Genomic DNA, 18,263 nt, shown 5'->3' with positions numbered 1-18,263 from the left:
TGTGAAAACAGTAAATATTTTTAATTCTCAATAAACATGATAAACATCCATATAAAATAATTTTGATGTAAGTTTTTAATATCTGACTTACAGAGCTAAAATGCCACTGTAGTCCTTGCTGCTGCTTTTCCACCTTCAAAATTATTAGGGATTTTGTCCCTGGGGATAGGACTCCTCAGATTAACTCCTTATTTCTAAGGTCACCCATTCATAGTCAAGCAAATATTATGAGGCGGCCCTGTTTTTCCTAAAAGAGGTATTTACACATTTAGAGAGGCCAAAATTACGCCCTAAGCCAAATACACAGCCAGACTGCTTTCCCTGTAAAAACAACTACAGAAAGTACCCTTTGATGCCACTAGATGGCAGTCTTTCAAAGGTTTAAACTTAAAACAGTTTAATGCAAACCCACCCCTCTTTAGTCCTAAACTGGTGAACAGATTCCTTTCAATATTAAGTCAGATTTAAAAGTTCTTAACACCATTTTAAAAAACTCCTAAAAACCAATATGATGTGACACACTACAAACTCCTGACTCAAAACTACTTAAAGACAGACATGCTGATCTTCCATAAACACATGAGGAACTTATCCTAACATTTTCATTTGCTTCTTGGTAGAAAACATCATTTTTGGCAAAGAGAAACTTGGTTTTCAAGAGCTTAATCTGTTCTGGGGTAAGTCAGGTGAATGAGAGTGTTAATTACAACACATTAAACAAATGAATAGATAAATACAAATTAGATAAATTACACATAATTTAAAAATTAAATACTTTCACTAAAATATAAGCAATGAGCTATTATTATCTACTGTGCTGTATATAGATAGGTTTCTTTTTAAACTTTAAAAAATAAAACCTGCACAAGGCAAAACAAAGAAACTGTTTGGTTTTCCTTTAAAAGCACTGGTGTGTGGATACATATTTGTATATATGTAAACAACACACATTTATTCGAGAGTTTTTTTTTTTTTTTTTAATGTTTAAGGCTTCCCTACCCAAACAGCCTCAACAGTCAAGGTCAGAGACTATTAAGCTTTGGAAGTACACAAAAGCCCTTAGGGCCAGAACAGTGTTTTCAAACTGGATGGCTAGAACCAAGATAGAGAACAAAGAAAGGGAACCAGAAAAAAGCTAAGTCAATCAGCCACTAAGGATCAAACAACGAAGACGATGGTGGTGGAAGGTTAGGGAGGGGAACAGCTGCTATGACAGATTTGAACTTCAAATGAAGAATGAGCATTGTGGGATACAACAGGACAGACACAAAACTCTCCACCACATACATTAAATCAAAGATCAGAGTTCTCTTTTAAGGGACTGTTGATATTTTGCTTTGTTTCATTTAACTGTCTACTTTATCATGCTTAGTGAAATACAAAAATAAATAGAGCCAAAAATAATTTGAGAAAGGTACTTTTGAAGGCATGTTTTAAAATGATGTTAAGGTTTTTCTAAAAATGATATAACATTTATGAAAAACACAAAAGTTGCTGCCATTCTGGGTGTTCCAATACTGAGTAGAACACTGAAGGCTCTTAAGATAATTATTCAAGGAAATCTCCCAGCCAGTAGCTGATTATAGCTGTTTTTAAGGAACCTGGAAAAACCAGTTACCTGTTTCAGGACCACAGCCCTTCTGTTAAACAATAGGCAGTATCTGCAAACACTAAAGCTACTAGAAGAACTTGGCTTCTGAAATTTGGGGGACAAGCCTTTAAGATTTCAACATTTAAATACTAACTTACTAATGGCCGTATTATTTTTTTTAATCTTCTTGTGCAAGAGAACGGGATGCATCAACACAACTTAAAGCCTGCTTCACTTTTTAGGAAGTAAACTGGATTTACCTACATTAAATAGTAGAGCAAAGAGGTGTTGCCAAACTATCCTTGGTGAAGGTGCATTAATCATCTGTAGTGAACTCACAATTTTAAATTAACAATCTTCACCGACATTCACCTACTAAAGATACTGCCTATGAATTCATCATAGGCAAAACAGAATTACAGATGTCTACAGGTAAATAAAATGTCAGACGTTTTTTGTTTTCAGTAATGTCAATGGCATTGAGTGTCCCCTGGAAATATTCATGACTCTCGATCAGTATTCCAGAGGATGTGATACCCATAAGTAAAATAATGATTTTAAGAATATGTCTGATTTTCACAGTGCAATAACAAAGACAAACTAGAGAAACATCATCAACGGGCCAAAGTAGTGATCAGACTAGCACACATTTCAAAAAAATCCATGGTGTGACTGCCTAGGCGAGGTGAAACAGAAGACAGTGTGCTTCCTGTCAAGGAGCCAGTAAGAGAGCCAGAGAGTGAATGACTCTCTGCTGTTACAGAATCAAAACTTGATCTGGGTCTGTGTAAGCCAGCAGCGGAACAGGAACGCTGAGGTGTTGACGAACCAGACCTCTGCTCCACCACCTCATCTGAAATGAACCAAAGAAGAGCAAATTACATGAAAGGTGTACTTGTCTGAGACCTTCCCCTGAAGATGCTACATTCAGAACATTGAGTAAACACAGCTGAACAAGCGCAACTTAATGGATGTCATGTTTCAGAGTTCGGGGAGCAGGGGTGGCAATACCCCTTTCCTCCCACTGTCACAAGACATCACTAACCAATCACAACAGTGACACGGTCAAAATGTCACCCCTAAATCCTTCTCAGTATAGTATTTGGCATCAGCCTTGAAATCAAATTGATAACCAATAGGAAGGAAGCACATCCTTGGAGGATTATTTTCTTGCAACATACCAACAAAAGATATCACTAAAAAAAAAAAAAAAAGTTGCCATTCTGCACATTCAGTGCACACTGCAATTGATTGCCTGGAGGAGGGGCAAGGAAAATCTTGTTAAAAGTGAAGACTTCCAATTTCCCAGGACTCACCTCTAGAGATTCTGATTTGGTAGATACGGGGGTAGTTCCCAAGTATTTGCATTGTAGTAAGAATGCTGGGTAATTCTGATAATGGTGGTCAGGGACCAAATAAATACTGCTATTGTTGGTGGTAGTTCAAGAACGAAATTTAACTATTCTGTTGAAAACAACCTCCCCAACTCTGAACTCAGTTCTACTCTTGTCCATTCGGCACCTAACCCATGGCTTACTGTTTTTATCCCACTTGGCCCTCTGAACTCAACAACCCCATTCGGTTCGTGAAGGTTTGACTTCTGTCACATTAAGTACTTAGACACAACCCAGACCACCTCCCAATTCCTTCGTCTCCTGGACATCTGGGGCAGACCAAATGGGCTGACTCCAAGCAAAGGCCCATTTGGCCAACCAGGATGAGGGAAGTTGATAAATAGGCAAGTTTAGCTATTACAACCCTAATGGTAATAACATATGAATGGAGAAATGTGACAAAGAACCTGACAACATCAGCCAAGTTTAGGTAAAAATTACTTCCCTGTAATTCCTTACTTTGCTCCCACAGCCAGCACTTTAAGTGACTTTTTTATGCTAAGGAGGCACTTCTTTTGAAGAGGTGCTGGATTAGAGATATTCCACATGTCTTCAATCCTTTTCATTTCACTTACATTTTTAGTTAACTCTAGATTACTAAAATACCAGTACAGAAGACCTACCCACCATGTCTTTGAGATGATTTTAACATCTTGTCAACTAGCGCCAAGTTTTATCTTCTCAGAGCTCATGCCTGCATAGCTTCCTTACCATCAATGCTTTTAAAGTCCAAAAGATAGCTTCTGTTGTCAACCAGGTAAAGTTGTAAGCTCATTTTCACATAATTGCCAGTCACTGGATTTTTCCTTCTTACACGAAGATGGTATGCATTCACTACCTAAAATGGGAAATCTTTTTTTAAGGAAAACTGTTAAAAATAACAAACTACAAAATATCTTCCTATTCTTACTGCAAATAGCCACGACTGATAGAGGTGGGGTAGAAAAGGAATTCCTGAATGACCTTTTTTTTTAAATATATATTACATAACAGCTTCATATTTACTTAATCTCTACTGATAGTACTGTGTGTGCAGAGCAACTGAAACCTGAAGGGAACGCAGGGATTATAGAGTGTCTTAGCCCTCATTCTAGATATGCCTCCACTCTGACACATCAACAGTAATTCTGGTTACCCAGCCTCAATTTGAATACTTCTCCCTATTAATATGGAGAAGGAATAAAAAAGAACCAATATGTTAATGGTTTGCATTCAGCAGTATAAACAGGTACTGTCACAGAATTTAAGTACTGCAATAATCCTGTGAAGAAGTATTATTTGCCTTTGGAAGATAAGACAACTGCAGCTCAGAAAAAAGATGATCCTGGGTTTTCAAAACATCTGTCAAGTTAGTTCAAACTTTTTTTCAGTATGGAATTTTAAAGACATTAATGTCTCTCTTTTCACTGAATTGCTTCAGAAATGTTTTTAAATGATTTTAAGGAAATATTATTTTGTTTATTCATTTCATGTACCAATAAAATGAAAAGGACTGATTTTTCAAACATGTCAAATGAATATATGCATGGTGTATTTGAATGTTTTTCTTCTTCCTTTAAAAATACATTCACAGCTTTCAAGAAAGGAACAAGAGTGAAAAAGGATATCTGAGATGGGGGATAAAATGCTTTTCCTTCCACATATACTCAAATAGAATTATAATGAATTTGAGCACTAATTTGAAAAATGGAAAACTGGGGGCTGAGAGTAAGAAAAACATACCATAAGTAAGGATTAAAAGCACTATACAAATAAAAGAGATCTTCTCAACCTAGAGAAAAATATTTGTTGACTGAAGAAATTTATCCTGATGGTATCATCTGTACTGACCACTAGCTGCTATAGTTAGTGGGAAAAAGAAGAAATGAGAACAAAAAGTTAAACATAGCATCGTTGAAGACACATGACTTTTTATTGCTATGATGCAGGCGAAAACAGATGGACAATTTTCTCAGGCGATTTCAGGTTGATGATGTTCTCTTTCTTGGCCAAGAATGCTAGTCGCTAATTCAAAAATATCATAGGTCCCCAGCATCGACAACTCTTCATCCTTAAACTTTAGTTTTGAATGTACATGGTACATTAATGAGGAAAATGGGGTTTATCATCCAGAAGCAAGATGACCACAAAATTTGTATCTAAATCAAAATTTCTATTGACCCTAAGAACTCAGTAGTTCAGAACAGCTTACTATACAAAAACGCAAACATAAAAAGCAAACAAAAACCAAAAAAAACTAACCTTTTACAAATGATCTTAATATACTGCCATCTCCTACCTTCCATTCAAAATCCAGCTGCTTCATAGCTCGGTAGACTTCGGCCATAATGTCATATGGTTTGCTTTGACTTCTGATTCCAAGATGCCACTTGGCTTTTTTCACAGCTAAAGATTTGGGCTTAGTTGTATTCAGCGCATCCAATGGACATCTTGCTTTAGGGCTGTCTGCTATAAGAGGTGGCATCCTTTCTGGATGAGGCTTCAGGCCTGGGGGAATATGCATGGCACTATCATCCATAAAAGAACCAGTTGGGGGACTAGAGGCGAGGTAGAACTCACTGGCTTGGTTCATTATTCTCCGATTGTCAATGATAAGATGATAAGCCACTGCAAGCTGGTCTTGAGGGTCACCACTATATAAACTGTTCATTACTTCTGATTCTGTACACTCAAATTTTTCACACACTTCTTTCACAGCCTCATCATCAATGACGTTAGCATCATAGGAGGGGTCTTCAGGAAATAAGTAACTGGGCAAATCTTGTTTAAACCATTCATGCTCTCTAGGAAAAATACCACAATACACTATTGTAAGAACATGCTTTGGCAAGTCCCAAGTAATTTATAAATGGGGCAATACAATATAACAGAATCAGGAAGACCTGTTCTCTGTGTGACCCTGGCTAAGTTAATTAACCCCCACCCTTGAATAGCTATGGCTATTCAGGCTTAGGTATTTGGCTGAAATTTTCTCAGAGCCTGTCACTTCAAAGGAAACTGGCAGTGTTTGTTGCCAATGATAAAGTTCAAGCTTTAAAGCAAAATTTTAGAATTTTATACAATTTGTATCTGCCTCTACTGGTTTGACAGCTTCCTACGAAAGACTTTGCTGGTAACTTTATAGTGGTAACAATGAAAATGATTTCTAATATTGTATAATGAACATGTCACCATTTGGAAAATCTTTCTAACTCAATAACCCAGTATTTTCAAAATGACCAACACATGAGGTTACAAAATCAAACAAGGATAAAACATCCACAGAACACAAAAGCAACCTGTTAATTTTAATGTAATATAGGACAAAAGTAGGCTGATACCTTTTCTCATTTGATATTGTAACTAACACGTTAAGCTTTGGCTTAATACCAAGAAGAATATCACAACCGTCTAAAAGACTATTAAAAATGTGCCTCCCCTTCCAACCACTTACTTGATGTCAGATTTTCTTCATAGACTGCAACTAACATACAACACATTGCAACAGACTGAATGAAGACAGAGACAGAAGAACCTAGCCACTGTTTCTGATTAAGCCCAACACTTAAGAGAATCTGAAAATGTAAAATAATGCCACTCTTATTACCATTTTCTTTTTGGTTATTTTTCAGAAAAGATATTTATTTAGATTAACATGTAGTAGCTTTAGTGTTATTTTTAAGTCAATTAAATGTTTTTTTAAGTTTCTCAGATATTGACATAACCTGCATTAAAAACACAACTCTTTAGAATTCTCAATTTTAAGACTGTAAAGGAATACTAAAACCAAAAAATTTGATAATCACTCTCCTAAATTTTATTTTCTCACACTTCTGGGACTTTGTACATAATGTTACTGTAACCATCCTAGAATATCCCATCCCTTTTCATCTAACTAACATGTACTATTCCTTAGAGACTGCACAAGCATTACTATTGGTAGAACTGGGCACCCCCTAAGCTAAATTCAGATCAATACATATTTTACTTGAATGCCTTCTATTGACTGATTGTTTCATTTATGAATATTAACTAAGGGTATACAATGATGGGGCACCTGGGTGGCTTAGTTGGTCAAGCATCTGACTCTTGATTTCGGCTTAGGTCACGGTCTCAGTTTGTGGGTTCGAGCTCCATGCTAACAGAACAGAGCTTACTGGGGATTCTCTGTCCCCCTCTCTCTTTCTCTGCCCCTCCCCTGCTAACACTCTCTCTCTAAATAAGTAAACATTTAAAAAAAATTTTAGGGGTGCCTGGGTGGCTTAGTTGGTTGGGCATCCGACTTCAGCTTAGACCACAATCTCACGGCTTGTGAGCTTGAGCCCGGCGTCGGGCTCTGGGCTGACAGCTCAGAGCCTGGAGCCTGCTTCGGTTTCTGTGTCTCCCTCTCTCTCTGCCCCTCCCCCACTCGTTCTCCTTCTAAGATAAACATTAAAAAAATTTTTTAATAAATAAATAAAAATAAAAGTAAGTTTTAAGATTATCCTATGGCAAAAGGACTCTCATCCTCACAGAGATTATATTCTAGCTGAATACAGATAAAATATTCACAAAAATAAATATACAGTTACAAATACACAAACATGAAAATCCTGTGATAAAGATTCTAGGTGGAAAGCACAGTGTAAAATAAGAATGTAAAAATCACAACGGGATGCGTGTAATTAGGGAAGCTACTCTGAGTGGTATTTAAGCAGATAACAGAATGATTAGAAATCAGCTAAGCAAAGAGCTACGAACAGGTATTCCCAGCAAAAGAAACAATATATGTAAAGACCGAGACAAGAAACAGCTGTGCCATGTTCAAGGAGCAGGAGGACTGAGGCCACTGCCATGAAAACATGAGTTGCAGGTTAGAGGGTCAAAACATACCAGATATTTCTGACAGCTGTAGGCTGTAAGAAAGATTTTGGGCCGAGAACTTATGCCTGATGAAAATCACTGAAAGAATTTAGAGAGACAGGGATGACAGTGACATGATCTAATTTGCATTCTATAAAGATCATTCTGCTTGTGATATAGAAATTGAATTGAAAAGACAAAAATGATGATGATGTTGATGATGGTGTGCCAGGCCCCGAGGGTGATCCAAAAATGAATCTTCTATAGCCTCTAGTAGATCTTTGTATTTAACACTCACACTTTCTTTTTTTTTTTTTTTAATTTTTTTTCAACGTTTTTTATTTATTTTTGGGACAGAGCGAGACAGAGCATGAATGGGGGAGGGGCAGAGAGAGAGGGAGACACAGAATCGGAAACAGGCTCCAGGCTCTGGGCCATCAGCCCAGAGCCCGACGCGGGGCTCGAACCCACGGACCGTGAGATCGTGACCTGGCTGAAGTCGGACGCTTAACCGACTGTGCCACCCAGGCGCCCCAACACTCACACTTTCTTATAGGTGTTGATTTTTTTTCTGAATCTTACCCACTAAACTCAGAGCTCCTTGAAACAGGGATCATGCCTTATTTAGCTATATTCCATTACCCAATACAGTGTAAACAAATGCTCAGTAAATGCAAAATAAATAAATGATGAATACATAAGTATGAAAACCGAAATGAATTCATTAATGTGTTTGTTTCCTGTATCAGACTAAGTACCCAAGGCTTAATAATAAAAATGTGAGATGTTAATTTTTTCAAAAGAAAGAGAACATAAGAAATTATATGTCTAACATTTTTAAAACATCAATGACAAATAGAGAAGATGAGCACTTTTGAATGAACTCCAAAAATTCACTCTTCCATACAGGCATTAAGATTACTAGCAAAAATTATCAAAGTCGACTTTTCCAGTACTCTGGAAATTAACCAAAAGCCTGCAAAAACCTTAGAAGTATTTACTCAGGAAAACAGCTGAGTAAATCAGTGAGATGTGGGACATTTTAAACTGCCCTATATCCATCTTCCTTTCCCCCATTTTCCATGGTAGCCTTGAAAACCAACAGCGTCACAATCATGGTAGCCCAGAAAACTGGCAGCCTAGCAACCACTAAGGGGAAAAAGGCTTGGAATTAGAGCAGAATAGGTTTAGAATTTTCCAAAGTCCTAGCCCCACAGAACTGTCACTATTTGACATGTCGTGCAGTTCCCTGAAAATCTCCACTTTGCAAGCCTTGTCTTGATCCGACCTGATTCAGAGCTCCCTCACTGCAAACAGCCTTCTCCCCAGGACACTTGTCAAAAACAACCAATGGCAACTGTCTCACATCCCTGCTGCCTAAAGAGGCAATAAGAGTTGGAGCAAGTAAGAAGCTAACCAAAAACCTTAAAATGAAAACTTCAGGAATAAGGGTTCCACTGGGATCTTTGAAATACTCTAATACATTCCTGGGACTAAAGGCCACGTACATATGTAGGGCTGTATGCATGCCCAAGAAAGACCCTAATTTCTAATTAGTGGCTCACTTGGAGCCTCGATGCTGACAGAGAGTAAAGCCTAAAGCCGGGTTAACGAGCTTCTCGTTGGAGCAATGAAGACATGCACACGGAGTCTCTCAGCAAAGGCTGGGAGACTTATTAGATCAAGACATTCAACGGAAGCTCTAATAATTAGCTGACCATTAAGCTAACCAAGCAGAGATTTCAGGGGTCAACCATGACAAAGAATAAAAAATTTATGGAATTAGTTCAATAAAATCACTCAACAATAAGAGCAGCAACAACATACAAGAATCACAAACTCTAGGCATACACCCACAAGAAATGGAAACATGTGACCATAAAACACTTGTACACAGATGTGCATGGCAACGTTATTCTTAAGAGCCAAAAAGTGGAAACAATTCAAGTATCCACTAACTGATGGATGGATAAACAAAATGTAGTATATCTATACAATGGAGTATTGTTCAAGGAAAAAAAGGAATGAAGAACTGATAGATGCTACATCATGAATGAACCTTGAAAACATTATGCTATGTGAATGTAGCAAGACTCAAAAGGCTACATGCACTATGATTCTATGTATATGAAACTTCCAAAATAGGCAAATAGGTAAAGGCAGAAAGTAGATTACTGGCTTCCAAGGGATAAAAGGAGGGGAAAACATGTAATGACTGTTAAAGGGTATAGAGTTTCTTTTAGGGAATTAGAAAATGGTGATGACTCTACGACTTGGCGAAAACACTGAGAACCACTGAATTACAGAATTTAAAGGAGCAAACTTATGCTATATGAATTACACTAATAAAATAAATAAATGCTTAAATATAATAACTAGAGAAATAATGTACATTTTTAATTTTTTTTTGACACTTATTTATTTTTGAGAGACAGATCATGGGTCAGGGAGGGGCAGAGAGAGGGAGGGAGACACAGAACCCAAAGCAGGCTCTAGGCTCTGAGTGGTCAGCACAGAGCCCGACATGGGGCTCAAACACACGGACCACAACATCATGACCTGAGCTAAAGTCAGACGCTTAACTGACTGAGCCACCCAGGTGTCCCCACATTTTTTTTTAATTCATTCATTTAGACAAAGGACCATAATTCTTTACCATAAGAAAACTGCCAGTTAAAAAGTCATACTCCCAGTTTTTGATTTTCAGGAGTCAATTCCTGAATTAACTCTATCAATGGAACCAGTAACCAGAATGTTTATGAGGGTTCGCCCGTGACAAAATCAGTTCATTTCCCATGGGTTACTACTGCACAGCCATCAGAAATTAAGTCTTTCTATCACTACTATCTGATACCCAATTTTGATACATGACTTAACACTAAATGAGTTATGGAGACACATGAAAATGAAAACACAACCATCTAAAATCTCTGAGATGCAGTGAAAGCAATTCTAAGAGGGAAATATATAGCAACACAGGCCTACCTCAGTAACTAAGAAAATAAATAAATAAATAAATAAATAAATAAATAAATAAATAAATAAATACACACTCAGCTAAACAATCTAACATTCCTCCTAAAGGAACCAGAAAAAGAAGAACAAAGTCTAAGGTGAGTTAGAGCATATAATAAAGATAAGATTAGAAATAAATGACATAAAGACTACAAAACAATAGAAAAAAATAAATGAAATCAAGAGCTGGTTCTTTGAAATGATAAATAAAATTGATAAACCCTTAGCCAGACTCATAAGGAAAAAAAAAGAAAAGGCCCAAATAAAATCAGAAACAAAAGAGAAGGACTACCAACTGACACCACAGAAATATAAGGAATTATAAGAGAATATTACACCAACTTATATGCCAACAAATTGGATAACCTAGAAAAAATGGATAAATTCCTAGAAAGATACAATCTTCCAAAACTAAATCAGGATGAAATAGAAAACCTAAACAAACCAAACAAATATATAAGACTGAATTCATAATCAAAAACTACCAAAAAATAAAAGTCCAGTATCCGATGGATTCTATAAAACATTTAAAGAAGAGTTAATACCTATTCTCCTCAAACTATTCCAAAAAATAGAAGAGGAAGGAAAGCTTCCAAATACATTCTACAAGGCCAGCATTACCCTGATACCAAAACCACACAGACATTACAAAAACAGAAAACTACCAGCCAATATCCCTGATGAACACAGACATATAAATCTTAATAAACAGCAAACCACATTTAACAACACATTAAAAGGATCACTCATCACAATCAAGTGGGATTTATTCTGGGGGATGCAAGGATGTTTCATTATTTGTAAATCAATCACCCAAATATATGACATCAACAAAACAAATAATAAAAATCAAATGATCATCTCATTTGACAAAATTCAGTATCTGTTCATGATTAAAAAAAAAAAACAAAAACCAACAAAGTGGGTTCAAAAGGAATAGCTCTCAACATGATAAAAAGCCATATATGAAAAACCCACTGCTAACATCATACTCAATGGTGAAAAACCAAGAGCTTCCCCCCTAAGATTAGGAACAAGACAAGGATGTCTACTCTTACCACTTTTATTCAACATAGTACTGGACATCCTAACTATAGCACTCAGACAAGAAATGGAAATAAAAGGGATCCATAATGGTAAAGAAAATATCAAACTGTCACTATTTGCAGATGACATGGGAGTAACATTAAAAAATCCTAAAGACTCCAACAAAAAACTACTAGAATAAATCAGTGAAACTGCAGATACCTAGAAATCAGTCACATTTCTACACACTAATAATAAAGTACTAGAAAGAGAAATTAAGAAAACAATTCCATTTACAACTGCACCAGAAACAATAAAATACCTATGAATAAATTTAACCAAGGAAGTGAAAGACCATGCTCATAGACTGGAAGAATGAAAAAAAAAAAATTTTTTTTATTTATTTGCTTTGAGAGAGAGAGAGAACGTGTGCACACACCCATGAGCAGGAAAGGGCAGAAAGAGAGGGAGAGAGAGAGAATCCCAAGCAGGCTCTGCACTGTCAGCAGATCTCATGATCCATGAGATCATGACCTGAATCAACATCAAGAGTCAGATGCTTAACTGAGTCATCCAGATGCCCCAGAATGAATATTGTTAAAATGTCCATACTACCCAAAGCAATCTACAGATTAAAATACCAACAGCATTTCTCACAGAACTAGAACAATCTTAAAATTTGTGTGCAACTGTAAAAGACCTCAAAGAGCCAAAGCAACGTTGAGAAAGAAAAATAAAGCTGGAAGTATCACAATCCCAGATTTCAAGATATACTATAAAGCAAGAGTGATCAAAACAGTATGGTACTGGCACAAAAAGAGGCACACATATCAATGGAACAGAATAGAGAGCCCAGAAACAAACCTATGCTTACATGGTCTATTACTCTACAACAAAGGAGGCAAGAATATATAACGAGGAAAAGACATTCTCTTCAATAAATGGTGCTGGGAAAACTGGACACCTACATGTAAAAGAACGGAACTGGACCACTTTCTAACACCATATACAAAAATAAACTCAAAATGGATTAAAAACCTAAATGTGAGATCTGAAACCATGAAATTCCTAGAGGCAAACACAGGCAATAATGCCTCTGGCACTGGCCAAAACAACATTTTTCTAGATATGTTTCCTAAGGCAAGGGAAACAAAAGCAAAAATAAACTATTGGGACTACATCAAATAAAAAGCTTTTGCACAGTGAAAGAAACCATCAACAAAACACGAAGGCAACCTACCAAATGGGAGAAGATACTTGCAAATTATATATCCAATAAAGGGTTAATATTCAAACTTTATAAAGAACTTATACAACACAACACCAAAAAACAAAAAATGAAAAATAAAACAAAAAAAACAAAAACAAAACAAACCAAAACAAAAAACAATCAATTAAAAAATAGGCAGAGGACCTGAATAGACATTTTACCAAAGAAGACATAGAGATGGCCAATAGACACATGAAAAGATGCTCAACCTCTGTAATCAGGGAAACCACAATCAAAACCACAACGAGATATTACCTTACAACAGAGTAGCAAAAATCAAAAGATAAGAAACAGTAAATTTTGGCAAGGCTTCAGAGAAAAAAGAACCCTTATACACTGCTGCTGGGAATATAAACTGGTATAGCCACTGTGAAAAACAGAACAGAGGTTCTTCAAAAAATTTAAAATACAGGGGCACCTGGGAGGCTTAGTCGGTTAAGTGTCCAACTCTTGGTTTTGGCTCAAGTCATGATCTCATGGTTCATGGGTTTGAGCCCCACATTGGGCTCTGCACTGTCAGTGTGTAGCCTGTTTGGGATTCTTCTGTCCCTCTCTTTCCCCGCATGCATGTGAGGTTATTATCTCAAATAAACTTTAAAAGAAAGTTAAAATAGAAATACCATAAGATCCAATAATTTCAGTACTGGGTATTTACCTAGAGAAAACAAAACCACTAATTCAAAAAATATATAAGCACTCCTATGTTTACTGCAGCATTATTTACAATAGCCAAGATATGGAACCATCTAAGTGTCACAGACAAATGGATAAAGAACATGGGGTATACATGTACAATGGAGTATTACACAGCCTTAAAAAAGGATGATATTGTGCCATTTGCAACAAAATGAATGGACTAAGTGAAGTAAATCTGAGAAAAATAAATACATGATTTCACTCATAAGTGGAATCTAAAAAAGGAAATGAATAAACAAATTTTAAAAAGCAGAATCAGACCGATAGAGAAGAGACAGCTGCCAGGGAAGGGGGGGTGGTGGTAGGGGGTATGGGCAAAGCGAAAAGGCAAGAGGGGGACACAGGCTTCCAGTTAAGGAATGAACACATCACAGCAATAAAAGGCACAGCACAGGGAATATAGTCAATGATGCTGTAATAGCATTCTGTGATAACATACAGCAGCTACGCTTGTGGTGAGCATAGCATAATATATAGAGAAGCTGAATCACTATGTTGTTTACCTAAGACTAATGTAACAGTGTGTGTCAACCATACCCAAAAACATTTTTTAAAAGGAGACCAAATGAGTTGTAAAGAATATCAAATTTTAGAAATTTCACAATGTGTCCAAATTTCTTCAACTGCAGCTAAAAGGTTCCTACATATTAAGACCATGTGCTGGACATCATTCTAAGAGCTTTAATTATATTGGGTTGAATGTCTGCAGTTTCTGATATTCAGCTGTTTTTAGACCTATGGAAAAAATTCACATGGCTCAACCTAAGACTTTCCTCCCACCAAATCCACTATATATGATGTAACAAAAGCACAGAAAGAATAAGTAGTATGCTGGTAGTTAGTAACCAGAATAATTAGGATTAATACTAAAACAGTTGAACTTCAGACCCTTCACTTTTAATCATGCTGTATTAACTGTTATTATTATTAGTAATAAGAGTAATAGTAAGCTTAAGGCACTTGGGAGAATACAAAAATGTTATTTCATGAAGACGATGTCTGTCTTGTCTATCACTATATTCCCAGAACTTAGCCTAGGGCCTTGAACAGAATAAATACTAAATAAATAGTTACTGAATAAATGAAAGCAAAAATGATTAAATGAATAAATACTGAGATACATTTTCTAACCTCCAATCGCTTACCACCTTATAAGAAAAATAAGGCCTACATGGAATAACCATAAGAATATAGTAGCATAACAACTCGGGGTGCAGGGACACAGGCACCCCAGCCCCAAGGCCCACACCACCAGGATCACAGCAGAAGGGAAGTTCTGCTCTAAGTGCTCAATAAGCTGGTGGGCTAAGTCATCCACGTGTGGGTGTTTCTGGTCCCCCACCACCTATCAGCCTGGGAGACGCATCTCTGTCGCAGGGACCAAGGTGCACTGTGGAGGGGAGACCGTGTGGGACACCTCCTCTTTGCAGCCAGCCCAACTCCACAATGAATGCCACAGAGGGGCACAACCTGGCTCTTGGAGGTTGGCAGGTAACTCCTGTGTGCAGTCAGATTTGAAACCCTGGTGGGTCAATCCACACCCCATACCTTCCACAGTATCAGATAAAGCACCTCTGAGCTTGTGTTAAGTTCAGCTGGGCCACAAAACCACTAGTAAGTGTGAGAATAAAGGGAAACATAGCTAAAAGAGAGCAGGGACACTAGAAGGGGGAGCCCGACCACTCAGTATCATTTACAGAGCCCATCGGGGTACTGATCACGACTGTGATGCAGCCAGTGAGAAACTGTCATCACTCTGATCTCTTGCTGTTCTCCAGTGGATTTTGGTTCAGAAAAATCCCTCCCAGATTTTTTTTTCCATGAAATAAAGTTCCTTAAAAAAAAAAAAAAAAAAAAAAAAAGAATGCACTAGCATAACAGGGGCGCCTCAGTCAGTTAAGCATACGACTTTGGCTAAGTCATGATCTCATGGTTCGTGAGTTCGAGTCCCGCATTAGGCTCTGTGCTGACAGCTCAGAGCCTGGAGCCTGCTTCAGATTCATTCATTCATTCATTCATTCATTCTCTCTCCCTCTCTCTCCCCCTCCTTTCCCTCTCCCTCCTTCTCTCTCTCTGCCTCTACCCCATTCACGCTTTCTGTCAAAAATAAATAAACGTTAAAAAAAAAACCAAAAACAAAAAAAAAGAATTCCCATACATTAAAAAACTGAATTTGGATAAATAAAAAATTATAGAAACTATAAATTCAAGTTATTAGTTTGAGAACAGAAATGAACGCCATTATTTTTTTATAACTGGGAGTTTGTACTTGTACTGAATACTATTTTATGCCAACTACATATGCATAAATTACTTCATCCTAAGACTTTTATTTACATTTTTCGTCTAAAGCTTGTAAATATACAAGTATCGGTTTTAACACAAGTGGAATCAGTACTTTTCCTATTCTAAATGTATGTGCTGACAGAAACAGGTGCAAATATATGTATCAGCGTCTCTAATTTTCTTTCTAAGGAAAAGACAATTAAGTGACCAAGGTGCTTCGCTGGCTCAGTCCACACAGCATGTTGACTCTTGATCTCAGGGTTGTGAGTTTAAGCCCCAAGCTGGGCATAGAGCTTAATGTTTAAAAAAAAAAAAAAAAGCCAAAAACAAACAAAACAAAACAAAAACTGTAAACACAAAAGGTTTTTTTCCTACTAATTCATTTCCATAACTAAAGTTGGTGCTAATTTACAATCACACGTTTATTTTATGTATGAGGCCTGGAACACTGAAGAAAGGCTAGGGGAAAAAAACAGTATACAAATGGAAAAGCAATCAGTCCCTGCTTGCAGAAGAGATCAGCAGCTACCACGTAAAAAACTACTCCATTTAAACATTCCAAGAGTCACAGGTCTCTACACAGCCATTCTGGCTTGTAAGAGGAGAGATTCTGGAGAGACAGTAACAGAATGTGTTTGTAAATAACTGATGAAATGTTAGGTAAAAACAAAAAAAAAAAACCCTAGGAAATGTAACACAGTAAGTAAAAAGTAGAAGGTAAAGAATTACCATGGCTTGTGTATGCTAGATAAAGGTCCTATTCACAGTAACACTGCAAGTTCCAAAGTTTCTCACGTAACAAGAAATCCTTCACAGCCCTAGCTTATTTTTTTATTCAAAATCTTAGCAAAACTTTTATTGCTTTATTTCATCAACCATATGTAAAATACATAAATCTCACTCTGTATTCCATTTGAAATTTATTCACTTTTTTTTTTAAGTTTATTTTCAGAAAGAGAGAGAGAACATATGCATGTGTACACAGGGGAGGGGCAAAGAGAGAGGGAGAGAGAGAGAATCTCAAGCAGGCTCCACAATGTCAGCACAGAGCCTGAAGCAGGGCTCAAATCCCACAACTGTGAGTGAGATCATGACCTGAGCCCAAATCAAGCGCTGGACACTTAACCGACTGAGCCACCCAGGCACTCCTGAAATTTATTCAAATAGTTTCTCAACATATACTACATTCGTGGGCCTTCTAGCATTGTGTGTACTAAGATGAGTAAGACACTCTCTCTACCCTTATGGAGTTATAATTTAGGACTGGAGGAAGATGCACTGAGTAATAGCTAGATACGAAGTGATAATGAAAAAATAAAACCATGAACAAAATGTGGAAATCACAGAAGTGGAAGCAACTAACACTGCCTGGAGGAATCAGAAGTAATTTCACAAGGGAGATGATAAGTAAGAATTATAAAGGATGGATGGAAATCTACAGGGTCAAAAAAGGCAGAAGACAAATCAGAGACAATAATATAAATTAAAACATGAAGGCATAAAATATGTTTTTTGAAGAACAAGGAGAAGCTGAAGGTAGCTGAGGCACTGGTACCAGTGTGTGGTGGTAAGTGCAGGAGTGAGGCTTCAGGAGAAGGAAATGGAGCCTTATTAGGAAGGGCCTTTGAGGATTTGCTGCTTAAGCTAAAAAGTTTAGAAAACAATCTGAAATATTTAAAAAGATCAGTGACCTGATCAGGTTTGTGTAAAAAGGAAAGCAAAATTCCTATGCTATTAAGTGTTACAGAGACTAACATAAAGCAGGCACTCAATTAGTGTTATTATTATTAATACTACAAAATGCGCGTAACAGTCACAAAAAGAATAATCACCTTATATCTTTGATAGTTGCCCGTTTCAGGGGGTCAACCTGCAGCATATGCATCAACAGAGTGGCAACAGAACGATTGAGATATTCTGGGATATAAAAAACACCCCCTCGGATCTTCTTAAATAACGTAGGTACATGCTCATCGTCAAATGGGAGGGTGCCACAAAGGAGAGCATACAAGATAACACCACAGCTCCAGATATCAACTTCAGGACCTGCATACAATCTAAGAAAAAGGATGACAAAAACCTGAAATACAAGTACCACTTTTTCTCATTCGCATGTATACCCTGTTTCTTCATATACATATTACAGACTCAGTCTATACTGATT

The 18,263-nt window shown here is 37.0% G+C and overlaps 1 protein-coding gene across 11 annotated transcripts in view; it reads right to left on the bottom strand.

Annotated features, from left to right (window-relative positions):
* PRKAA2 (protein kinase AMP-activated catalytic subunit alpha 2) overlaps window positions 1–18,263 on the bottom strand; it is an 81,614-nt gene continuing 63,351 nt past the window's right edge. For 8 of the 11 annotated variants that reach the window (XM_023258743.2, XM_023258745.2, XM_045035905.1 and 5 more), the window contains 4 exons: window positions 17,932–18,156; window positions 5,264–5,768; window positions 3,697–3,823; window positions 1–2,444 (listed from right to left, as the gene is read on the bottom strand). In XM_023258743.2, the coding sequence (XP_023114511.1) occupies window positions 2,206–2,444; window positions 3,697–3,823; window positions 5,264–5,768; window positions 17,932–18,156 (1,096 nt within the window). In that variant the 3' untranslated portion in view covers window positions 1–2,205. Of the gene's footprint in view, window positions 2,445–3,608; window positions 3,824–5,263; window positions 5,769–17,931; window positions 18,157–18,263 lie in introns of those variants that run through there. The other 3 variants (XR_002744506.2, XM_023258744.2, XM_045035910.1) reach the window with 3 other exon arrangements.

Source organism: Felis catus, chromosome C1 (assembly GCF_018350175.1).
Source record: "Felis catus isolate Fca126 chromosome C1, F.catus_Fca126_mat1.0, whole genome shotgun sequence".
NCBI classification, from domain to species: Eukaryota; Metazoa; Chordata; class Mammalia; order Carnivora; family Felidae; genus Felis; species Felis catus.
The sequence above is the reverse complement of the archived record's forward strand: the minus strand, read 5'-3'. Positions and strand labels throughout refer to the sequence as shown.